The sequence below is a fragment of the Gorilla gorilla genome, chromosome 10 (genome assembly GCF_029281585.2).
Source record: "Gorilla gorilla gorilla isolate KB3781 chromosome 10, NHGRI_mGorGor1-v2.1_pri, whole genome shotgun sequence".
NCBI lineage: Eukaryota > Metazoa > Chordata > Mammalia > Primates > Hominidae > Gorilla > Gorilla gorilla.
Genome location: NC_073234.2, coordinates 31,270,372 through 31,297,184, shown reverse-complemented (window position 1 = coordinate 31,297,184; position 26,813 = coordinate 31,270,372). Strand labels below are relative to the sequence as shown.

Below are 26,813 nucleotides of genomic sequence, written 5' to 3'. Positions count from 1 at the left end.
ATGGATCACCAGTTGGCTCCCCTGTATTTCTCTTGGCCCTCACAGGTTGTCACAGCCTACAGTGCTTTCTTCTGGTTATCACAAATCCTCAAAAATTAATCTTATTCTTTGGTTGACTCATTGCTTTTAAGAAAAGTTATCAAGGGTCACTCACAGGACTGATCAGGAGAAAAAGGAAGTTGGCAGAGATGTTATTTATTCATCTCAAGTATTTCCAAATTACTCATTTAATATGCCCTCTTTGTTTTAAAAAATAAATAAATTACCAGTCTAAACCCAGCTGATCCAATTTATTAGAAGGTTTTAGAAGGGCTTTCTGAATGCCACCCAAATTTAAAGAATGAGGTAAAATTCCATACTTCTTAAACCACTGCAGGACTATAGTAATCCCATTTTTATAAAATCCATTCTATCTATCTGTATATACATACAGAGATGCCCTAACATGCATTCACGGTCATTTGATTTTAATAGTTTTTTGAGGAGTGGTAGGATTTTAAGTGATCTTTCAGCTTACTGCTAAATTTCAGTTGATTTTTTTTTCTTATAACTAGCATGTATTATTTAAATAATCATTTAAAAAGGCATGTCAAGCACTTCTATCCAATCTGGGAGTAGAGAAGGTAAATGAAACACTAGTAAAGGACATAAGAATTTCAAAAATTCAGGACAAGTAACTGAATCTCAATATTATAAAATAATGTTTACTACAGATTAATTGGCTTACCTTTTGCTATGGTTATGATACAGAAAAACTTTCTGGCTATTTCCACTTATAAAACTCACATTAGTAGTTTTTCCTCCAAAAAACCAAACATTGTTTTGTTTTAGAGGCATTTTATTTAGACAACTAAAAACAATTAGATGTTCAGAAGCAGTGCACAATGAACGAGAAATCAAACCAGTTACTTTATCATGTATTCCCTCTTCTTTACAACTGAAGCAAAAAAAGAAAAGGCATTCTGCTTTAAGATCAGAAAAAATAAGCCAATATAGTTTTCTTCTCCATAATAACATAAACAGCTACAAGAACCCTAATTGTAATAATAGAAATTGGATGTTGGCTTGTATATATTCATTAAAAAGATAACAGGCCACTGTACTATAAGAGGATAACTCCACCTCCCTTCATCTGACACTTGAGTTTCACTTACAGGTAACACCAAGTTAGTTAGTTGTTCCAGCACTGGAGCTAATTCATTTTCCTCATTATTTACTGCTGTTTCTGCCTTAAGCAGACAGTAACTCTGGAAGGCTGATGCTTTTCTCTGCTTGCTCGTTTTAGTCAGTTGTATACTAACTGCAACATATGATTGACGCTCAGGCCTTAACATCAGGAGCTGAAGGATAGATGCAATCTGAATTCTCTGAAGCAATTTCTTCTATAAGTAAAAAAAAAAAAAAAAAAAAAAAAGTCACATTAGTCAACTTAATGAAAGAAAGAAGCAAATCTACATTTCTGTGTAATGAAGGAATGAAAAAGTGTTTGTAAAGCATACTGTGGTAAGGGAAAGAAGAGAGCAACTGCACATGCCACTAACAACTAGACTCATGTCATTGAAAAGGCAAAGAAGAAAGAGTTCATGTGTTTTATCCACTAGATTCTCTTACACCATAACTCAACCTCCAAGGGTCCCTTTCTGGCCTAAATTTTCAAAGACTCCAGCTATCTAACAAATCCGGAATTAAAGTCATGTCTTCGAAGGATCTGGCCCTCTATTTTAGTGATTCAAATCCTAATATTTAGTGCTATTTAGAGCAAAACATTAACCATCAACATTAAGTTTTAGCAAGAAGGTGCTTAACAATAAAAAATTTAAGGAAAACTCTATTGGGTAAATGGTAAACACCTTCCCAACCTCCCCCAAAATCATCATACCCAGTTTCTCATGGCAGCAATCTGCATAGTTCTTCCTCATGATACCCCCACTCATCAATCTCACAATTCTAACAAGTCTAACAAAAGACTCTCAACTCCATCTACCTTTTTCTGTTCTCATTGCAATACCCTTATTAAAAACTACATGATAGGCCGGGTGCAGTGGCTCACGCCTGTAATCCCAGCACTTTGGGAGGCCGAGGTGGGCAGATCATGAGGTCAGGAGTTCAAGATCAGCCTGATCAACATGGTAAAACCCCATCTCTACTAAAAATACAAAAATTAGCCAGGCGTGGTGGTGCACCTGTAATCCCAACTACCCAGGAGGCTTAGGCAGGAGAATTGCTTGAAACCAGAGGCAGAGGCTGCAGCGAGTCGAGATCATGCCACTGCACTCCAGCCTGGGCGACAGAGCAAGACTCCATCTCAAAACAAAACAAAACAAAACCTACATGATCACTCATCTAGACTACAATGCCCCCTAACTGGTTTATGTTCACTCTTGTTCCCAGTCCAATTCTTTGTACGTGCCACAGCCAAGGCAACCTTTTTTTTTTTTTGAGACAGAGTCTCTCTCTGTCACCCAAGCTGGAGTGCAGTGGCGCAATCTCGGCTCGCTGCAACCTCTACCTCCTGGGTTCAAGCTACTCTCCTGCTTCAGCCTCCTAAATAGCTGGGATTACAGGTATCTGCCACCATGACCGGCTAATTTTTGTATTTTTAGTAGAGACAGGGTTTCACCATGTTGGCCAGGTTGGTCTTGAACTACCAAGGCAATCTTTTAAAGTCCTCTTCTTAAAATTCAAAGGTTTCTCATTGCTCTTAGCATAAAACTCTCCAAGTCCTAATACAGCAAATGAGGCCCTCAGATGATCTAGCTTCTCCAGCTTCACTTTGCCTTTGCTCTTTAACCTGGAGGCATGGAGAAGTTCTTTTAGTTCCTCATATGCTATGCTCCTTTTTGGTTCTGAACTTTTAGTTAACATAGTTTTCCTGCTATGAACTTTTCCATCCTGTCCCTACCAACACCCCCTCTCATGACCTCACCTAAATCACTTCTGCTCATCCTTAGGTCCCAGTTTAAATGTCACTTCTCTAGGAAGCTTTTTTTAATCCCCCTTACAATAATTTGTTTGTTTTGGCATGTCTCCTAAGTTAGACTCTAGCTCTGAAAGAGTAACCACATCGGTTGTGTCCATACTACATCTCTGTGCCTATTACTACTATGCAGTAGGTATTTAAATATTTAGCTTATAAATATGTATATATACATGCATAAATATTTAAAGTTTCCATTATTTAAATATGTTCATATTTAATAAATTTCTTCTGCCAATGAGTAAAACTTCTGTTACAGTTCAATTTTAAATCCCCCAAGACTCTTACAAAAGTCAATTCCATAGCATTTACCTAGCTCCTCTTCTGTTGTCTCTGGAAAACCAATCTTTGGCTTTGCCAGCTCACCACTATCTTCTTCTGTAAAAAGAAAAGCAATGACGATTATATGACTTACACTATTAAAGTAATTTCTAGTGTTCAATAAGCAAGAAGAGCAACATAAGACTATTCCAAGAAAATGGCTACAAAATATAATAAAAACAACTCCTTTTTAAATAACTGTGATTCTAAAATAGTATGTCTTTCTTCAAAATTACTTTTAGGTTCATACTGCAACTACTTAGGGATTAGTAACTAGGTATTTTATATTAAGAACATGTCTGCCTTTATTGGTGTGGATCAGTGAGTAATACTATTCAGAGATTAGATACATTTACTTGTAAATTCTTTATATTGCCTTCCAGCAAATTTTGAATTAGATCTATTCCAGCCACAAAATGTGCTAGTATAAAAATTTAGGAACAGACTAGATTGTACAACAAATTTTTCTTTTTTTTTTTTTTGAGACTGAGTCACTCTTGCCCAGGCTGGAGTGTAGTAGCGTGATCTCAGCTCAATGCATGGCTCCTGGGTTCATGCAATTCTCGTGCCTCAGCCTCCTGAGTAGCTGGGATTACAGGCATGTGCCACCACACCTGGCTAATTTTTGTATTTTTAGTAGAGATGGGGTTTCACCATGTTGGCCAGGCTGGTCTCGAACTCCTGACCTTGTGATCCGCCCGCCTCAGCCTCCCAAAGTGCTGGGATTACAGGTGTGAGCCACCGTGCCCAGCCATACCAAAAAAAATTTAAACAAAGGAACATGACCCTTTCTCTGGCCAATTTATAATCCTGGGCTTCTCGCTGCTTAAACCATAATATATAATTCAAAATTTATAGAAAACAGGAACTCTGAAATAAAATTAATGATGAAAAATGACATAAAATCATGCATTTAAAAAATTTTATTATTCTGAATAAAAATTCTTACCAGGAAGCACACATTTCCAAAGGCCATACGTTTTTCCTACCACAGTTTGCCATAGTCTCAATGTTCCATCTTCTGAACCACTGGCATAGAGTTCTCCATCAGGACTAAATCTCACACAGTGAATAGGACCAAAGTGTCCCTTGTAGGATTCTGAAAAAGAAAAGGGCTATTAGATAATTTTAACTATTAGGTTAAATATTGATACGCTAAAAAAAAAAAAAAAAATACTGTCTCTGTTACTGGGGAGATGAAAAATTCTTAAGGCAAACATTAAAACCTGTACTTAATTAATTTCTCATCACAAAAGTGGTATATCATTGACCCTTTCTCTGTAAGATTATTCCTTTCCAAATCTAGCACACATTCTAGTTTCAAACTGTCCCTCTAAAAAAAGCAAATGAGGCTTCATGTCTCATTAAGGATGGAGAAAAAGAGGTAAATGAAAACCCCATTAGTTCTACAGAAAGTAGATTTAAAGTCTTACCAGTTCAACCTCCAATTTCCATATCCTAAAACTCACTGCCTATTTCTCAGGGAATCAATTTTTATTATGACTATAGAGAGCCACCAGGTGGAGCTCTTTTACACACTTTGCCTCTTAATTTCCTACAGTCCACTAATTATTCTGTCACACAGAAAGGTGAGCTATAGATCAACAATGATCCATAAATATTTTAATCTATGGAACCTAATGAGAAAATGTATAGATTAGGAGCACTGTTATATTCAAGTAGTACCTTTAAGTATGAACCTTTCTCATTTACTTTCTAATGCCTCATCACCTTATTAGTTCTCAAAGCCCTTTACTAGACCAATGTTCCTACTCTGTCTCCCATCTGTGTCCCACCAGAGAATAGAAAAGTTGTAAGAGTACAAAGAACACAAGGTTTTGGAAAGAGAAAGGCTGGGTAGATCTGGTATTCACTGTGACTTCAGATCTTGGGCAAATAATTCAGTTCTCTCAATCTTGAAAAAGAATAAAATATGAAACCAAAAACATTCTAAAACTTTGAAAACTAGCATTAAATAAAAGTAACAGAAAAGAATATCTTATTTATAAATCACTTGTATTCAAGTAATAAAAGCTGAACCATAAGCAATTAAAATAGATTCTACATGGTCCATCACCAAGGTTCCATTTGTGCAACCCAGATACATCAATGTTCCCCAAGAAACAAAACGTAAAATTGTCTTTTGTTCTTTGGGTGTAATCTAGCAAGCTTCGTTCTTTGGTAAAGCAGGGCAGCTAGAAACAGACAAGAACAAGAAGAGACAGCTTATAGATAAAAATATATATTTATAAAAACTAAATATATTTTTGACCTAAAAGCGAAAACTATTTGGAAAGGCTAAAAGTAGATACTGAGAACCACATGTAACTATGTGAAATACCTGGTCCATCAGATAAACATACATTAACTTCAAATTAATCCGCATGCCTTTCCCTTTCCCTTACTAAGGGCTGTTATCATGAAAATGAAAGCAAAACTCAAACTCCAAAACAGAATAAATAAAAAGCTGATAAAAATAACTATCCAATTCAGATTCCTAAAGGTATCCCTGTAATATGCTATACTGGTTTTTCCCCCACACACTGTTCTTTACGGAGTCTTAGGAATTCCTAAGTTGGCAAAAAGGAAGATGGGCAAAGTAGATGGGGTTATACACCCACAACATAGTTCAGAAAGAACGGATCTCCTTGCATGTGTTTAGCATATGACTTTGACATAAGATTCCCCCCTCCCTCCCACCCAGCCAATAAAGCCTAAAACTCACTGTACCGTAATACATAACATCAGCATAATAATGAACTTTAGTTAAAAGGATAAATTTCTGCATACTTTGTTTACAGATCTATAAAAGCATCTGACCCAAATGGTTAAAACTCCTTTACTTTTTCACTTGTAAGCACCAAGCTTAAGTTAGCTGAAAAATTTACTTTCAACATATATATGTAACATATATATATATAAATGAGGTGTTAATTACTGGGACTTAACATATGATAAAGGTAACCACATCACTGTAAGGGGACAACTCACCTAATTCTTCTCCACTATTATAATCATACTTATAAAGTTTAAAATCTTCACCACCTGCAACAAGAAATTCTTTCTCAGGATGAAGAGATGCAGAATTGATGGTTGCAGGAGCTTCAAAGGATTTAATTGGGTCCAAACTGAAAAAAAATGTAAGTAGTATTTACAAATCTTGAATATTGTATAAATAACGAGTTACATTTGAACTGTTCTTAAATTCTGAAACCCAAGGAACAAAATTACTCATTTACTCAAACATAAACACTGATGTAAAAAAAGCTGTTAGCAAAAAAAAAAAAAAAAAAAAAAAATCAAATGGATACTATGCCCAAGTGGAGCTCATCTCAGCAATACAAAGATATTTTGATGGAGGGATATCCAGTTTATGCAGTGGATGTCTTCCCGGAAATGAGTGTGTTGGCTAATTAAAACAGTATGAATAATACATTGGGATTTTTGCTCCTAAATAAACTTCGCCTGTATTGTTTCATTTTTCTACAACCACATATTATCTTTGTAAATAGAAAAAGTTTTCACAGTAGGTAGCTAATATAAAGGATTATTTATATATTATTATCAATTGCTGAAGGTTTAAACTCCTCAGCAAGATAAACTTTCAATGTCATAAAATATAAACTGCTGAAAACAGTTTCTACTATAAGGCAGTAAAAGACTAACAAAATTTGGGGCTATAGTTATATAATAAAAATCAATGCATAATAACAGCTTCATCTGAAATTCAATTACAGTTTGGACATTAGCTTTTTCAGTTTAACCCTAAAAATCATGAAAGGACTCCAATACAAAACATTATAGTATCCCAGCTCCTAAATACTTCCCATCATCATATACTTTAAAGCATGTTAAAGTTAGTCATGACTTATGCAGGATCACTACATAGCAACTTGCTGGCTCAAATGCTAGAATATTCAATGGTCCAGAAAATTTCTGCCACCAACATGGGATTTGCCTAACTGCAGGAGTGAGTGAAGAGCATTAATATACCAATTGATGGCTCCAGGCCATAGTATTCTACTACTATCAGTTTACTGTATGTGTATAAACTCCTTGACATTGCTTAATTGCTCTCCTCCAATTTTACCGCCTTTTCTTTCTCCCAGTTAGCCCTTTAGACACAAGGTTAAGACACTGGTCAAATATCAAAGTGTAATGTGGTATAATCCTTATGGAAATCAATTAAGTGTCATGTATAACTAAGAACTTTAAACTCATTTCTAGCCTTTGAACTGATAATTCTACTTACAGGATCCTATCTACTGTAAAATAACACTCAGAGATGTGCTAGAACATTCACCGTGGTGCTAAAACAGGGAAACTAACCCATAATTTAGTACAACCTATGATGCAAATACAGTGTATCAAGTAAAAATGTTTTCAAAGAAGTTTTAAATGGCTAACAATATTTTTAAACAAATCAAAATGGTATTCATTATGGTCCTAGTAATTAAAAAAAAAACACAAATACTGTACACCCACATATATAACATAGAAAAATGGACTAGCAGAAAATATAACTACCATTATCACTCTTGCACCTAGGGGTATAATATTGTGGGTACATTTTTTTCAATTATGTTATATATTCCAGTCTTTCTCCAAGAGTATTATTTACTACATTTAAAGTCGCAAAATTCAAATCTGTTTAAAAAATTCATTAAGTCTGCACATACTCAGGAACAGAAATAAGATTATTCCTTCTCTAAAACTTTAAGGTGAAAATAAATAGTAGAATCAAGATCACACTGTTTTTTTGTTTTTTGTTTTTTTTTTGAGACAGAGTCTCACTCTGTTACCCAGGCTGGAATGCAGTGGTGCGACCACAGCTCAAAACAACCTCCACCTCCTGGGATTAAGCAATTCTCCTGCCTCAGCCTCCCAAGTAGCTGGGATTACACGTACTTACCACCACACCCAGCTAATTTTTCTTCTCTTTGTATTTTTATTTTAGAGACGGGGTTTCACCATGTTAGCCAGGCTGGTCTCGATCCCCTAACCTCAAGTGGTCCGCCCACTTCAGCCTCCCAAGGTGCTAGGATTACAGACGTGAGCCACCACGCCCAGCCCACACTGGTTTTATATAGTAAAAAACATTAATTACAGCACCAATTCAGTAGTTTTTGCTTTTTTTTTTTTTTTTTTTTTCAGAGGAGGTTTTGCTTTGTCATCCAGACTGGAGTACAGTGTCAAGATCACAGCAAAATGCAGCCTCAACCTCCCAGGCTCCAGCAATAGAATACTCACCTCAGCCTCCCAAGCAGCTGGACTACAGGCGTGTGCCACCACACCCAGCTAATTTTATATTTTGTAGAGATGGGGGGTCTCACTGTGTTGCCCAGGCTGATCTCAAGCCATCCTCCCACCTCAGCTTCCCAAAGTACTGCAATTATAGGCATAAGCCACCACTCCTGGCCTCTTTACTTTTAAAAAAAGTAAATATCTTCCCATTTTTAAGTAGCCAAAATGTCTTTTGTTACCTAAAAAAGAAAATGAAAGTATTTCTTGGACATACCTTACTGCACTATGAAAAGCAATAGATCGTCCATAAGTTATAACCAAAATCTCTCCCTCAGGAATATATTCCATACTACTAACAGACATATTAAAATTTAGAGATTTCACTTCTGTCATAGTAGCATGATCCCAAAGTCTGCAAAATAAAGATAAAAATATGATGTTTACTCATGTAAGAAAAAAGTTTATAAATTCTAATTACATCTGCAGATTAGCCAACGAAAGAACAATCACAATTACAGAAAAACAACATTCATCCCAAGTCACAAATTACAGATGATAAAAAAAAATTCTGGGTTTCTATATACAATGTCAAATTATGCGTGATAGCTTGTAAGTAAAATCAACTTTAATACCTACATACACTTCCCAATTTGGCAAAACTACATTATTAAGACAAGTTCTAATCTAGTCAATTTCAGCATTGCTGTAAATAGTGGTTCTTACACTCTGTTTCTGTGAATCTAGTAATAGCTACACATCTTTCCAAAGAAATATACATCAGGTGTCAGCACACAAGATTTTGTATAGAATTTCAGAGGCTTCATGGTCCCTCTCTTTAACCATTCTGCCCACAGACCCAGGTTAAAAACACCTGCTTATAAGGTATCAGCAATTTAATTTTCTTCTGAATTTTCCTGTCTGTATACACAAGGTGAGCATCCCTTAATTGAAAATACTTGGGACTAGAAAAAAGTTGGATTTCAAACTTTTTCAGATTTTGGAATATTTGCATTAGACACTTACCAACTGAGAATCCCTAACCTGAAAATAGGAAATTCAAAATGCTCCAATGAGCATTTCCTTTAAGCATCAAGTCGGCACTCAAAGTCTCAGATTTCAGAGCGTTTCAAATTTCAGATTTTCAGGTTAGGGACACTCAACCTGTATTAGTAAATAGATAGCTCCAGATAAATGTGACCTGGGTGCAACTTAAATTTTAATGTTCAGAACATTTTTCACACATAATATTAAATGTATTTAAAATATAAGCTCTAAGGTAAGATATTTTGCAAATTTTAAGTTTGTTTTTCTTTTGAGACAGTCTAGCTCTGTCACCCAGGCTAGAGTGCAATGGCACGATCTCGACTCACTGCAACCACTGCCTCGCAGGTTCAAGTGATTCTCCTGCCTCAGCCTCCCGAGTAGCTGGGATTATAGGTGTGTGCCACCGCGCTTGGCTAAGTTTTGTAATTTTCATAGAGACAGTATTTCGCCATGTTGGCCAGGCTGGTCTAGTACTCCCGACCTCTAATGATCCACCCGGCTCGCCTCCCAAAGTGCTGGGATTATAGGCGTGAGCCACCATGCCCAGCCTTAAATTGTAAATTATTAAAGAAAAACTACTTACCGAACAGTTTTGTCATCAGCAGAAAGAATCTGTTTATCCTCACTGCACCATAGAGCTTTTTTTATACCAGAAGTATGACCACTAATTTCCTTAGGTTCTTGAGATAAAACAATTTCAAGTACATTTGTTAATATATGATTTTTTAAACTGAACAATATCGGAACAATTATATATTTTTAAAAACACACATTTTAAATTAGACTGCAACTTTTCAAAGCCCAGCCCAATTCAAACTTGATGTTTATATAGAATACAGTTAGTTTTTCTATACTGGAACATAAATTTATCTGCATGACAGGGACCCAAGGAACTACCATGCTTGCTATATGTAGCTGAGTGAATGCACCACTCACTCCCTCTAGGCTAAATTTCTGCACCACTGATAATATTCAAAAGCATTATTGTATAATAAATAAAAAGTATTTTATATTTATTATATGTATAATAAATATAAAAGCATTATTGTATAATTATATAAGTATAATATAAAAGCATTATTGTATAATAAATATACAATATTTATTGTACAATAATACAAATATTATTGTATAATAAATATTATATAATATTTATTGTACAATAATACAAATATTATTGTATAATAAATATAAAAGCATTATTGTATAATTGTATAAGTATAATAAATATAAAAGCATTATTGTATAATAAATAAACAGTATATTGTATTTATTATATGTATAATAAATAAAAAGTATTTTATATATAATAAATAAAAAGTATTTATTATATTATTAATAAAATAATTAATGTGGCATAATTTAATAAGAACACGGACTCAGGAACAAGACAGTTGAATCTGATTGTAGTACTATGGCTAACTCTGGGACGTTTATCCAAGCAGCTATTGATAGTAAATACTGAGAAATAAGGGTTGGAAGGAAAAAAGGGAAATAGAAAGTGGGACAGCAATTCCCAAGAATGTTTCTACACTGTGAGGAAAACATAAAACAAACGGAAGGGAGCTTAAATCTGTAGGAGATTATCCTTTCCAAGAACTTCAAAAAATCCTCACTGCTGTCTCTAGGGGCAAAAGCAGACACTGGAGGCAATGCCATTCAACACTATTTTCACCTTTGGGCATGTTACTTAACTTTTTAACTTTATTTCCTCATCTGTAAAATGAGATAACAATGGTTACAAATGCGAACAGGGCTTAACAGATACCTGATACACAGTAAAACCTCATTTTATTTTCTGCTGCCAGCACAGCGAAAGAGCAACTTTCATAAAACAGCTTTGGGAAAGGTAAAGAGCATGAAAAATGTCGACCCAATCCCTGAACTACCTTGCTTTGACCCAATCCCTGAACTACCTTGCTTTGACCCAATCCCTGAACTACCTTGCTTTGACCCAATCCCTGAACTACCTTGCTTTGTTGAATGGGTTCATAGATTAAGTGAGGTCAGAGTCCTTTGCTATGTTTTGGCATAAATTTATCAAAAAAGAAAGGAGAAAAAAACTCCTACATGCAATGGAGAATAAAAAAATCTGTAAATGCGCTTTGTTTCCTCACCTTAAAAATGTTTTCATAACAAATTACTGTAACACTAAAATGTAAAATATTTTAAAAAGTTCTCAGAAATGGAAGGTATCTCAAGAAAATAACTGCTTAATTTCCAATGTGGTTCTGACTCTCTTATTACTCTTTAAAATTTTATAGATTTATGACTACATAAATGCCCACATAATAAAATCTGAAAGATACCAAATATATAATAAAACAAAATTATGTTTGTCATGTTTTGGTAGCTAAGTATATATATGGTGAGGGAAATGATTAAAATATTATAAAATAAACATGTAGACTGGGGAAGACACCTATAACTTCTGTAAAATGAGAGAATGCATAAAGAATTTCGCCACCAAAATGTTAAAAACATATATACCATAAAACCACCTTAACAAAATTTAAAAGCAAATGATAAATTAGAATTCAATAAAGAACCTTTAAAAACCAGTAAGAAAAACATGAATAACACAACAGATAAATGGACAAAGGGTAGACAGGCAATTATTCCATAAAAAAGGGAATATATTAAAATGGTATTCAATAGCATTTTAATCTCATGAATATTCACATTAATACAACAGAATTATTTTCTTAAATTGACAAAGAGAAAGTTATCAGTGCTCACTAGAACATGCTGGGTATAGATACATACATATATACCCATACTTTGTTGGAAGACACTTTGGTACTATCTATCAATGGCTTCCAACAATTCATTTTTTTTTTCTTTTTGAGAAGGAGTTTCGCTCTTGTCCCCCAGGCTGGTATGCAATGACACAATCTCGGCTCACTGCAACCTCTACCTCCCGGGTTCAAGCGATTCTCCTGCCTCACCCTCCTGAGTACCTGGGAATTACAGGCGCCTTCCACCATGCCCAGCTAATTTTTTTCTACTTTTAGTAGAGATGGGGTTTCACCATGTTGGCCAGGCTGGTATCAAACTCCTGACCTCAGGTGATCCACTCGCCTTGGCCTCCCAAAGCGCTGGGATTACAGGCATGAGCCACTGCGCCCGGCCACCTTCCAACAATTCCACTCCTCTTTGTCCCACCAATTCTACTTTTGCTTAGTTATCTTAAGGAAATCATTGTGAAAATATTTGCAACTGTAAGGATGTTTAGCATAATACTGCTTTTCATATTTAAAATCTGTAAGTAGCCCAAACAGGCCAAAACAGGAAACTAGTTAATTCACTTATGATATATCCACAGGATGGAAAACCAGAAAGTCATTACAAACAGTTCATAGACTATTTAGTGACATGAAAAAACTGTAACTGCAGATTTTTAAAAATTCTTTCGAATAGCTAATATATTTACATGGTTCAAAAATCTAAGCAATATGTGCACACAACTGAGAATTCTCACCATCACCAACTTCTATAAATAACCTATCTTTCTTACCAAAAAATAGTAACACTGTTCTGCACTGTTTTAAAACTTAATGATAAAAATTTGCCATAATAAATTTTCAGTTTGGAAGAAGGTTATACAATAGCAACATAGCAAATAAACTTATTTTTTAAAAACTGCGCAGAAAAAAAGACTGAAAGTTTATAAACCAAAAACTGATGAATTATGTTTTAATTTTCTTCTTTGTTGACTACTTTTTTTTTGAAACTGAGTTTCACTCTTATTGCCCAGGCTGGAGAGCAATGGCGCAATCTCGGCTCACTGCAACCTCCACCTCCCGGGTTCAAGCGATTCTCCTGCCTCAGCCTCCCAAGTAGCTGGGATTACAAGCGCCTGCCACCATGCCTGGCTAATTTTTCTATTTTTAATAGAGACAGGGTTTTGCCATGTTGGCCAGGCTGGTCTCTAACTCCTGACCTCAAGTGATCCACCCGCCTCAGTCTCCCAAAGTGCTAGGATTACAGGCACGAGCCACCGTGCGCGGCCATGACTATCTTTATTTTCCAAATTTGAGTACTGAGCATGAAATTCTTTAATTAGTTATTTAAATTAAAAGAAAATAAAACTACAAACTGATGTTTAAATTATGCTTACCTGCTTCAGGTTTGTTCAAGTCATATATGCGTAACAGTTTATCCTGTCCCCCGGTTAACAAATAATTACTATCCTGAAAACATAAAGTAAAATGTGAATAGACTAACCATTTTAATAGTTATTTCTCTTTCAAACTTCAACACCAAATAAAATCAAAATCTAGCTCACAGACATCACAAAGAGATGCCAAGACATAACCAATTACTTCTGAGAAGATACTGTGGAACAGCTGACCTCTCATAACTGCCAAGACTTGTAAGCTTTCCACTTCAAAAGCGTTACACTACACTACATATACATGAACTCTCCCATTCTCCCCTGATCCTACTCCTCTCCCTTGTGAGAGGCCCTTTTCTGATTATCTCAAATTTATCTTCTCCCTTCTATTAGTAGTTGGGGAAGGCTACTTGAGCTTTTCATATGTTTTTTGCTTGTTGAAGGACTGGTACTTGTTCCACAGTATCTTAAAAGCTTGACAGGATTAACTATGAAACAAATTCATAGAGCTTAACACACAATCAAATCAAATATGAACCAAGAAATAACAAATATTCCACACAAAACATATCAATCAAATATACACACCAGTCAAGTATAAAAGCATTATCACACTATGTACCAGCAACTTAACTCGCTAAAATAAATTCCATTTTCTGATACCTGCGTGAAATCCACAGTCTTGACAATGTGTTTATGAGCCAGGGTCATCAATTCATCTCCTGAGACAGCATCCCACACTTTGCTAAAAGTAAAAAAGGGAAAATTAGTAGGATAAATATTACCCAATATACTAAAAGGATAAATACAATTATAATATTGATGAGTACCAAATAAGTTAGATATGTGAAATGTTACATAAATGTATTATAAATCTCCTTTATCTCTAATATCCCTCACAGACTTCATTTGATGAAATATTTAAATAAGCTTAAGGGAAAAGAAATTTCTCCATAAAAACTTTATAACCAATCTAATTTTCTTTGACAGTGGAAAAGATATGAACAATTTAAGCAAGTAAGATTCATGAACCAACCCATCCTACTTACTTTTATTTTAGCTGACAGCTATAATATCCCTTTAGCAAGCCTGTCATACATTTTAACCAATTTTTAGTTTCACCATGCCAATTTTTTCTCTATTCTCCACTCAGATGCACAATAAAAAATAAAAATAAATTAAAAAACCAGAAATCCTTAAAAATATTACAAGGGAATGAAAAGCCTTGGTACAGGCTAAGTAAAATTTTAAATTAAGATAGTGGAGAGACAATGTCCACTTCATCTCTTCTTCAAAGCTGACTTAAAATTTCAAACTCCAGTACAGTTAACTTCCCCCAAACTATCAGCCTTTGATTATATAATGCTAACACTGACTATTTTAATCTTTACATTGTTTTTTCTGTCCCACCCCACCCCAAAATACAAGTTGGTTGTAGGTATACATACATTTATATGTGTATGTATATTCCGGGCGGGTAATAGTTGAGCAATACTTTACAAAATTACTCTAAAAGGGTTCCCCCAAATAAAAAAGCTTAAGGAAGGGGGAAAAAAAGTTGATTTTAGATCAGAACAGGTCAGTGAAAAATAAACAAGAAAACTCTGCAGACAGGGAAAAGAATTGCTAAGAGTGAAAAAGCTATGTTCCATAGAGATTTCCATTTTAATGCAACTGCTATTTATTTTCAGGAACACAGTGGGCAATAAAATGGTAGAGGGAAAAAAATCAGAGAAAAGCAAGATGTATCTTTTCTTTTGCTTACCCCAATACATAATAAAATATATTAAATATATATCATTCTATACTTAGTGCTAAGGCACAAATGGGAGACAAAAAATACCCCACAGTAGGTTCTTGCCATAGTAGAGCTTTAGCTGAGGAGAAAAACATGCATTAAATAACACATTTAAGAAATATAATTAAAAGACATATATATGGCTATAAAAACTCAGAAAAAAGCACCTAGATATTGTCCAGAAAATGTAAGTAACAGAGCTAGCCGTCAGAAGAAGCAAAGAGAAATATATCAGGGGAAAAAGAAGGGAAGGCTCTTCTAGATGAGCATTAATAGCATGTGCAATGTGGTTAATGAATATGAAAGACCATCTAACAGGAATGCTCATGATACACTACCAAAGCTTGCAATATTTAATAATGTGGGTCATATGAGTGGCTGAATAAATATGTTCTGAAAGAAATAATGTCAACTATAAGTAGCCTTGCTACTAAACTCCCTAGTATTCATTTCTCTTTGCCCAGGAAACTTGCTCCTCTCTCTGTCATTCCAATGCAACTCTCTGGCCCCAATCTACTTTCCCAACCTCATTTTGTATTGTTTCTCTGAATCTAGCAACACTAGATTACAAACCATTCCTCAAATAACTTACGTATTTTCTTCCAGGCTCCTATGTTCTTGTTTATATTATTCTCTTAAGTCTGTATTTTACATTCTTAGCTATTAAAGTTCTACTCACCCTTAGGGCTCATTTCAAATGCTATCTTTTCTTTAAAACTATTTATCCTCAACTCCAATAATTAACCATTCCTTTCTGTTCTCCCACAGAACTCCACTTATTACTGTGCTTAAATTTGCTTTGTTTTTTGTTTACATATATCCTTAATCACAGTGAAATGCATTTCATGGTTGTGGTAAGAGTTCACAAGTATTAGAATGACAGAAAGCATCAAAAGTGAAGAAAACAACAAATGTATCTAAAATTACTATTCTAATTATTCACAAGTCTCCAAAGAAACCCGGGCAATGTCCTTTGATATGCTAATTTCAAGTTTATTAAATAATCTCCCATAAACTTAAAACCTCTCTCTCTTTTTTTTTTTTTTTTTTTGAGACAGGGTCTTGGTATATTGCCCAAGCTATACTTGAACTCCTGGCCTCAAGATCCTTCCACCTCAGCCTCCTAAGTAGCTACAGGCTAACGCCAACATGCCAGCTCTAAAATCTTAAGATTCTGCTTAGACTGTGTCTATTCAAAGGTGAGAAGAGAGTTGGAGTGACCAAAGTAGTAATATTAACCAGAGAGGTAATGTGTCTGTAGTTTTTCCTCCTATTTAGAAACGGTACTAAAATAGAGGCATGACATTTTCTGACAGGGCATGTACTAACTCTGGCAGATTTCCATTATTCACAGTAAGAGCCCTAAAATGGATCTAATCTAAATGTTTCCTAATGTATTATTCAATCTCCAGGCAAGAAATTGACATATATTAGTTGGCCACAGGGCTCAAATCAAGACAGTAAAGTGCTATTAACAATACTCTTTCAGCGGCTAACCCTCCAACATTTTCTTCACATCCCACGAAGTACTTGTCATCTCCTTAAACTACTGTTACCTCTTATACCCCAGTTTCTTGCAAATAATAATGCTGCCTGATACTTTCCATATCCTCAGAATGAACTTACCGTAAGTCTCATAATAGGAGCTGCTTAACTTACTTATTTAAACCTTCAACAAAACAGGCCAGTTTAAGATTTTTAAAAAATTGCCCAAATACCTTAATATGTTGACCAAGTCATCTAGGAGATAATACCATTTTCGATTTATCAAGAACCTTATTAAAACTAAAATTAGATATTTCTATTGGCTTTACAAGAAAGAAAGAGTGATACATTGTGATTACCTATAAATTCCTGGACCCAATCCCAGATCTACTTAAGCACTCTTGGGAGCACAGCACAGAATTGTCTTTACTTTGGCACTCTTCCCAAATAGATACAAAGAGATGGTGTTTTAGGGACACTGTACTCAACACTGGACTCAATTGCCCGAATTACTCCAAGATAACATTCTACACTAGTCCACAGACCTATTCTGCTAAATTTCTCCACAAGAAACAGGACCAAATTCCACTTCTAAATGACTACACCGTAAATGAGTTTTCCAAGAAACATAAGAATGGAGGGAAAAAAAAAATGTTTCTAAAAATGCTTTATACCAACCATGACTAATCAGGTAGGCTGTGGGGAGTAACTTCTTGGAGAGAATACACACACACACAAACACGCACATGAAAACACGCTCCTACACCCCACAGATAAGACATAGAGGAAATGAGGGATAAATATCAACTAGCATTTATTGAGCACCTACTATGTGACAGAGATCATATTGGACTTCAGGGATATATGGTGGAGAAAGATCTCTCTGTTCCTCCAATAATCTCATGGGTCTTAGTCCCATTTTACAGATATGAAAGCCGACATTTAAGAAACATCCTGCCATGGTGGGCAGATCGCTGGAGCCCAACAGTTCAAGACCAACCAGGACAACACGGTGAAGCCCATCTCTACAAAAAACACAAAGATTAGCCAAGCATGGTAGTACACGCCTGTGGTCACTATTCAGGAGGCTGAGGTTGGAGAACTGCTTGAGACTGGGAGATAGAGGCTGCAGTGAGCTATGATCACGCCACTGCACTCTAGCCTAGGCACCTAAGACCCTGTTTCAAAAAAAAAAAAAAAATCCTATGATGATCAAACTGGAAATACACAGCATAGTTAGCACACGAATGCAAGCCCACCTAGTGCCAATGCTTGTTATTATTTTCCACTCTAACACAGCACCTAAAGCCTTAACTGAGGAGGGGGAAAAAAAAATCACAAAAATCTTCCTTCTTGACATTTAAATCTATTCAACCTTCCTTATATGAGGCCAGATAGTTTCAAGGCTTTAGCCATATTAGTTTCAAAATAGTATGTGATTTTGATCAAGTGTGGGTGGTGATAGTTTACATGGTAGCTATCATCGTTACTTTACATATGTAACACTTTCATAGGTGTAATAGACTTCAGGTAATGTTGTAAATATTTGAAACATATTAACTTATTTAATATTCAAAACCAACCTATGAATTAGGTACCATGACAGAAAAAAAAATGGTTAAATAAAGTGCATGAGGCCACCAATTCAAATTCAGGTCATCTGGCTCCAGCCTTCATGCTCTTAATACCACTTGTAAACACAGACACTGAGACTCGAAATGTTAAGAAAGCATAAAAACAACACTGTTTCAATAAACAAGAGCATACAGTCACGTATCCGCCACCACAATCAATCAGCCTTCATTTTTTCATTCTAAAATTGGTATGTTTAATGTACTTAAAACGAAGGAGGCAGCAGATTTACAATTGCTCCTTAGTGTGAGGTTGTTAAAAAAAAAAAAAAAAAAAAAAATCAAAGGCCAGCCACGGTGGCTCACTCCTGTAATCCCAGCACTTTGGGAGGCCAAGGCAGGCAGATCACTTGAGGTCAGGAGTTCGAGACCGGCCTGGCCAACATGGTGAAACCCCATCTCTACTAAATATACAAAAATTAGCCAGGCGTGGTGGCGTGCACCTGTAGTCCCAGCCTCTCAGGAAGCTGAGGTGGGAGAATCACTTGAACCTGGGAGGTGGAGGTTGCAGTGAGCCGAGACTGTGTCACCGCACTCCAGCCTTGGTGACACAGCAAGACTCTGTCTTTAAAAAAAAAACAAAAAAAAAACACCACTTGTACTCTCTAGCCTCTTAAGTCTAATAAATCTGTGTATGCACAATAGTTCTTGATATTGCCTTCATCAGTTTAAACAACGAAGTGTCAAATTCCTAAGTTACAAATACCAAGTAGGAACTGGAGATAACAAGATTTATAAAATATGATACATTCCCAAAAAGGCAACGAGGGCCACTGCAAGTCAGTTTAATAACATAATTAACAGCCAAAAGTCAGAACAGGTAAGGTATATTCTGGCAACAATAAGATTAGTATAATTAGATTGTAGGTTTATGGTGTGCAATGGCAGAGGATGATGCTGATGAACTAGGATGAAGCAAACTGTAAAGGGCCAACAATTGAAATGTGTCCTTTAGGTCAGCAATTCTATGACTGCACATCAGGAAAGAAAAGGAAGAAAGAAAAATAAAAAAACACCAATAATCAGTATGACCAGTACTCCATCCCCAGACCAATCAAACCAGAATTTCTGTACCAGGCACAGTAGTTCACCCCCGTAACCCCAGCTCTTTGAGAGGCTGAGGCATGGAGGCCAAGAGTTTAAGACAGCCTGGACAACATAGCTAGATACTGTCTGTATAGTAAAAAGTATTAAAAAATATTTTTAAATGTAGTAAAAAGTATAAAATATAAATATATAGTAAAAAAGCAAAAAAAAAAAAAAGTTTTAAAAATCCGAATTTCTGGGACTCATACCATTTGAATATTTGAAAAGCTCTCCAGATATTCTAATGTACATCAAAGGTCATGAACTACTAAAATGGCAAAGGGAAGACAGGAGGATCATTAGTAGAGAAGTGACATGATCAAGTATGTTTTTAGGAAGACAACTGGCAACAATATGGAAAATGAATAGGAGGAAAAGAAACTACTGAAAGTTAAAAATGATCCTGAACTAAGGCAGCCACAGTTACTACATGAAGGAACATTGGAGTCAGGAGACATCCCGCTGGCAGAATCAAAAAAGATGATGATAATCTAGATGTAAGGGAAAATCAAGAATGCTTTAGATTTCAACCTTTAAAACCTTAGGAAATGAAGAGCAGCTGAGTTTTTTTTGTTGTTGTTTTTTTTTTGTTTGTTTTTGACACAATGAGTTTTAATGATGCCTAAAGCCAGTTAACAAAAATCGGGATTGAAATAAAAACCTAGGACCATCAATGTAGGATATCACTAAGGAGTACACACAGAGCAGCATTCGTAAAGGAGATCAACATTCATTATCTGGTGCGTTTGTTAATGCAGATTCCTGAGTCTCAATCAAAATATACGGAATAAGTCATTTAGGCCTCTGAAAATTTTGAGAACCACTGAAGACAAAGAAGCACACAGGACCACGATGGACCACGATGGAATTTTGGTGGGATCAAACATGCATTCTGTATGGCAGCCAGTGAGTCAGAATTTTATGAATATCTGACACTGAAGTTTTTGATTATTTCAGGACACAAGCTACAGAGAACACCAAAGTTAGCCATCTTGGCTACACTTACGCTGTGAAATCTGCAGCTGCTGTAGCTGCTTTGGTGGCATCCTTATTCAGTGTTGCACCCCAAACAGCACCTTTATGACCCAAAAATGTTCCAATCCAGTCTCCTGTATCTCCCTGGCGTAGCATAGGTTTACCATCTAGAAAATATTTTTTAAAACATGTAATTTATAAGTTCAGATTACTTAAAGTCTAAGATTCAAATGTAAATATACAATGATGTTCAATGACAAAGTGGAAAAATTGTTTCAGCTATTTAACTACCACCACCCATTGAAGGCACTAAGGAATGTGCAGTAATAAATTAACTGAAGAGCTGAACAGATCATTCTCTCTGAAAAGCATCTGTAATTCGCTGGGAATACTGGTCTGCGTCAAAACAATCTAGATTTTAGTCTTATTTTGGACAGACATCTTAGCCTAAATCTCAGTTTCCCATTTGAAAAATGAGGCTAATACCACAAAAGAATATCCAGTGAGACAAGAGCGAACGTCTTTGTAAGGTATTGCACGGCCTGGCCTAATTTCTCCTTTCCCCAAATCCTTGAAAGCTATTTACAGTGTAGTCCCGAGAGTCTAGGCAAATGCTGACCAGCTCCTCCAAAAATAGCAATAAAAATAAAATAAGGAGAGAGGTCTTAGTTGGAGGTAATAGTTTCTACAAAAGCGTCCTCTCGGCTCCAGCTGCGGATTCCCTAACACACTCCTTTCTCCACCGGACCAGTGTTGGCCCTCATCTCAGATGTTAATATCGCCCCCTCCCCCCTCACCACACCACCGCTTTGGCACTGGAGCGTGCGGGTCCCGATCCCTTTCAGCCCAGTCCCAGCCGTCGGGGACCAGGATGGCGGCCTTGCTCACCTTTGCAAGCGCTGATTAAGAAATACCCATAAGGCGTGATGCCACTGAAGGCCAAATCAACCACGGGCCGCGTGTGGCCAGAGCAGGTGAGCGGCGTCTGTCTCATTGCCATGGCGGCGGCGAAGCCAGCGACCGGACTGGCGAGCTGAGGGTCGTCGTTGTCTTTTCTCTCTTCTGCTGCAGTGCCTCGGGCTCCTCCAGGCCCCCGCCCTGACACTAGCGCTGGGCTGGGCAACAGGAAAAGAAGGGCAATCCGGTGGCACCGAGGTTAGGAAGGGGTGAGGGAGAGGTCAGGGAGTCTGCGACCAGCAAGCAACAGTCGACGAGGGAGGGAAAGGGAGGGAGGGAGGAAAGTAGGGGATGGGGAGAAGCGGAGAACCGTGCCAGCCACGATTCACACCGTCCACACCGGTATCGGCAGGAAGTGACGACGTAAACGACGCAGAGCACCCGCCGGAAATGACGATCGGCGGGAGGGCGGGCTCGCCGGGTAGAAGTGACTTGAAGAAAGAGCGAGAAGTATAGAAGGGCGCAGGCGCTAGTTCAGTGCTCGTGAGGTAACTGGCGCTGGCCCACGCCGACTAAGGGAGATGCTCTAGGCACCGGGATGGGGTCCCTCTCCCCGAGCTCTAGCGGGTCAGAACGCCTTCCTGGTCCGCGGCCGAGTTGGGAGTTGTTCCCACTCCCATAAGTCCAAGGACCAGCGTCAGCTGTGTACCTGCCGAGCAGCCCTACTGAGGACTGCTCGGCCTCTGAATATCTAGACGGACACGAGCCATTCCCAGTGACGGCCCAAACCAGCGAACGCTGTCTGGCAACGTTTTTTGCAATTTGTCTTATTTAAAAACCATATACGGGCTTGGCGTGGTGGTGCCTGTGGTCCCACCTACTTGGAAGGCTGAGGTGGGGGGATAACTCGAGCCCGAGAGGTCGACACCGCAGTAAGCGGTGCTCGCGCCACCGCGCTCCAGCCTGGGCAACAGAGCGAGACCATGTCTTAAAAAAAAAAAAAAAAAAATTTCCCCAGTCATTTCTTCCGCTGTGTAAGTTTTCCTATGTTGCTAATGTTTTAGGAGTGGATACTATATAGTTTTAAATGCGATTAAATTCAAGTTACTTTTTCCTTGGTGGACTTCGGAGAACTCTGGAGTTGTAGATCCCCAATTTTTTTGATGAAATACTCTCATCAGTAAAGTGAGCCTTCACTCATTTTATAAGCGAATGAATGCTGAATTCTATCAAAAACTTTTACACCTTTTGATATGATGTATATATGAGCGATGATTTGCAAATTACATACGTGTGCATTATAATACATGGACAAAAATAGAAATATTAAAATAATATTTAAATATAAACAAACTCTGATATTGTCTGCAGCAGGCAGCCCACTGTGGCTCTGTGAAACCACCAGAGCTGTTAATTGTTGATACTGTTTTCTAACCAGGAGAGGCCTTTTCTCTGGGCAAGTTGTATCTTTATTGATAGAATGTAAACCCAATACAACAGAGATTTTTGTGTTTTCTTTACTACTTTATCCCCAAGGTCAAAACGTCTGGGCACATAGCGATAAATATGTAATCAACATAAATGTCTGTGAATGTTTTCTTCATCTTTTTGCAGCAAACACCGTCTACAAGATTCGAGTCAAACAACGTGAGAACTTGAAATACGTCTCCATTCTTTTTCCTTAGTACTCTCGTTCATTCAGTTACGGTAAAGCACTTACTATATATGTTTTTCATTTTATCTTGTTCGACTCCTCCTTTGTGCCATCCTCTCCCTTTTGTCTCACACATACGCACCACTCACACATTTATGAACTCCTTAATGGCAATGGTTATGGCTTTGTCATTTATACTCTAGTGCCAGAAAAATGAATGGCATTTAGTGAATACTCAGCATGACTGTTTACTGATTAAATAGATTGTTGCATTACTGATGGAGGTAAATAAAAGACCCACTCAAAATGACACAACTGGTCAGATACTGATACATGTTCATTTATTGCTCATTGTGTGTAGATAAGAATATAACTGGTAAGTTATGGTACCTACTTGGCTCTAAAGAATGTATTATTTCCTGCTCATTTGGATTCTGACTTCTAAGAGTATTGTGTATTACGACCAATTGTGTAGGCTTCAAGGTCAATTTAATATTAGAAGACAGGTTAATGTAATTGATATAATTAACAATATTAAAAGATTAAAGAAAATCATATCAAAAGATGTATAAGAAGTTTTTGATAGAATTCAGCATTCTTTCACTTATAAGAATTCTGAGACACTAGAAATAGAAGGGACTTTTTTAACCTGATAGAATATCTGAAACCCCACACCTAATGGTGAAATACAGAAAGCATTCTGTATTAGATTAGGTACAAGACAGATGATTGCTACTGCCTCTTCAATACAGCATCGTACTAGATGTTCAGGTAACTTAAAAATGCATAAATCTTCCAAAGAAAGTTGTAAATCTGTGATTAGAAATTGTTTTAGAGGTTATATACAAAGAAAAGAGGCAAGGTGTGGTGGCTCATGCCTGTAATTCCAGTTCCCAGTACTTTGGGAGGCTGAGATGGGAGGATCACTCCAGCCCAGGAGTTCAAGACCAGCCTGGGCAACAAAGTGAGACCCAGGCTCTACAAAAAAATTAAAAAATTAGCCGGGCATGGTGGTACACTCCTGTGATCCCAGCTACATGGGACACTGAGGCAGGAGGATCGCTTGAGCCCAGAAGTTCATGGCTGCAATAAGCCCTATTTCTGCCACTGCACTGCAGCCTGGACGATGAGGTAAGACCATGTCTCAAAAGAAAAAAATAAAAATAAAAATTATTGGAATTAATGAGAGAATTTAGAAAGGTTACTGAAGTTGTTTTTTTCTTTTTTTAAAAGAGATGAAGTCTCACTATGTTACCCAGGCTAGGTGCGATGCCTAGGTTACTGGGTTTTGTTGTTGTTGTTGTTGTTTTAAGTGTAATGAAGAAATCACATTTCTATACATTAGCAACAACAAAAAATGTAATTTTAAAATATGCCATGTTAAATAGCATCAAGAATTATAAAGTACATAGGAATAAAAAAACAAAGTGTACTCCCCAGCAGAAAAAAAACTGGCACGCTGAAATGTAGAAGTTGAGAGCAATGTAATGAAGGGATCAGTTACAGAAGTGTGGCCAGGATCAAAAGTAAACAAAAAGGAGAAAATGGGGCACTAACCATAGATCTGAACGAGAAACTGAAAGGGAGCAGTTATCTGAACCTGATTTATTTGAGAAAGGTACGGTTGCAGGAGAAGGCTCTGGGCGAGAGCTGGAATAATCAGTAGAAGAACACAACTGCTCCCAATTATCATCAGCACAGCCATGGGGAAGAAGTGGGGAAATGAATATCTACTTTTAGATCTCCCATGCTTCCCATTGGTCAAACCCAGCCAGAGCCCAGAAGACAAGGGAGCCCTTTAATGGGGTCCATAAATGTCAGCCTTCTAGGACTTAAACCATAGTACAAAAAGGAGAAAAGGGGATCTCGTTAAATAAAGGAATACCCAACATGATGTTCAATATTATTTAATGCCTCTCAGCAAAATGTATCATTCTCTATTAAAGGCATTAAATAATATTAAAATAAATGGAAAAATGGATATATTGTGTTGGTGGGTTGGCAGGTTCAATTTTGGGAAAATATCAGTGCTCTCCTGTTATGGACTGAATTGGGTTCCCCTCCTCCAAATTCCTGTGTTAAAGTCCTAATCCTCACTATCTCAGAATGTGACTGTATTTGGATAAGTAAGGTAAAATTAGGTCATATGAGTGGGCCTTAATCCAATGCAACAGTTGTCTTCATTGAGAAGAGGAGATGAGGACACAGACAACACAAAGGAATGACCAGATGAGGACAGAGTGAGAAGGTGGCCATCTGCAAGTCATGGGGAGAGACCTCAGAGAAGAAAGGAAACTTACAGACCTTAATCTTGGACTTCTAGCCTCTAGAACTGTGAGAAAATAAATTTCCATTGTTTAAGCCACCAACATCTGTTATGGCAGACCTAGAAAACAAATACATCTCCAAAATGATTTACAGATTCAATACAATTGCAAATAAAAGTTCCAGTTTGTGGGGGGGAGGGGCAATGACATTTTTAAAATTATTGTTTTTATTTTTCCATATGTTATTGGGGTACAGTTTGTATTTGGTTACATGAGTAAGTTCTTTAGTGGTGATTTGTGAGACTTTGGTGCACATATCACCCAAGCAGTATACACTGCACCATATTTGTAGTCTTTTAATCCCTCGCCCCCCTCCCACTCCTGCCTCCAAGTCCCCAAAGTCCATTGTATCATTCTTATGCCTTTGTGTCCTCATAGCTTAGCTCTCACTTATCAGTGAGAACATATGATGTTTCGTTTTCCATTCCTGAGTTACTTCACTTAGAATAATAGTCTCTGATCTCATCCAGGTCACTGCAAATGCTGTTATTTTATTTCTTTTTAGGGCTGTATAGTATTCCATCGTATATATATACCACAGTTTCTTTATCCACTCGTTGATCGATGGGCATTTTGGTTGGTTTCACTATTTTGCAATTGTGCTGCTATGAACATGCATGTGCAAGTATCTTTTTCGATTAATAACTTCTTTACCCCTGGGTAGATACCCAGTAGTGGGATTACTGGATCCAATGGTAGTTCTACTTTTAGTTCTTTAAGGAATCTCCACACTGTTTTCCATAGTGGTTGTACTAGTTTACATTCCCACCAGTAGTGTAGAAATACTCCCTGTTCACTGCATCCATGCCAACATCTACTGTTTTTTGATATTTTGATTATGGCCATTCTTGCAGGAGTAAGGTGGTATCGAATTATAGTTTTGATTTTCATTTCTGTGATCATTAGTGGTGTTGAGCATTTTTTCATATGTTTGTTGGCCATTTGTATATCTTCTTTTGAGAATTGTCTATTCATATCATTAGTCTGCATTTTGATGGGATTGTTTTTTTCTTACTGATTAGTTTGAGTTCATTGTAGACTCTGAATATTAGTCCTTTGTCAGATGTATAGATTGTGAAGCTTTTCTTTCACTCTGTGGGTTGTCTGTTTACTCTGCTGACTGTTCTTTTGCTGTGCGAAAGCTCTTTAGTTTAATTAGATCCCAGCTATTTATATTTGTTTTTATTGAATTTGCTTTTGGGTCCCTTTGTCCCTTGTATGCCAGTTTTGCTGAGAGTTTTAAGGGATGCTAGATTT

At 36.9% G+C, this 26,813-nt stretch overlaps 1 protein-coding gene and 1 long non-coding RNA gene across 2 annotated transcripts; one reads left to right on the top strand and one right to left on the bottom strand.

Moving 5' to 3' along the window:
• Nucleotides 1-817: 817 nt before the first annotated feature.
• Nucleotides 818-23,415, bottom strand: STRAP (serine/threonine kinase receptor associated protein). Its single transcript, XM_031000672.3, has 10 exons — nucleotides 21,567-23,415; nucleotides 20,710-20,845; nucleotides 14,367-14,448; nucleotides 13,707-13,779; nucleotides 10,170-10,266; nucleotides 8,817-8,954; nucleotides 6,290-6,426; nucleotides 4,248-4,397; nucleotides 3,290-3,355; nucleotides 818-1,382 (listed from the first exon to the last, which is right to left on the bottom strand). Exons 1-10 carry the CDS (start codon nucleotides 21,676-21,678, stop codon nucleotides 1,321-1,323), a joined length of 1,053 nt encoding a protein of 350 aa, XP_030856532.1. The 5' UTR covers nucleotides 21,679-23,415; the 3' UTR covers nucleotides 818-1,320.
• Nucleotides 22,019-25,593, top strand: LOC134756553 (uncharacterized). The gene is made up of 2 exons (XR_010129305.1): nucleotides 22,019-22,123; nucleotides 23,190-25,593. It is a non-coding gene; the product is annotated as an uncharacterized lncRNA (long non-coding RNA).
• Nucleotides 25,594-26,813: the final 1,220 nt, after the last annotated feature.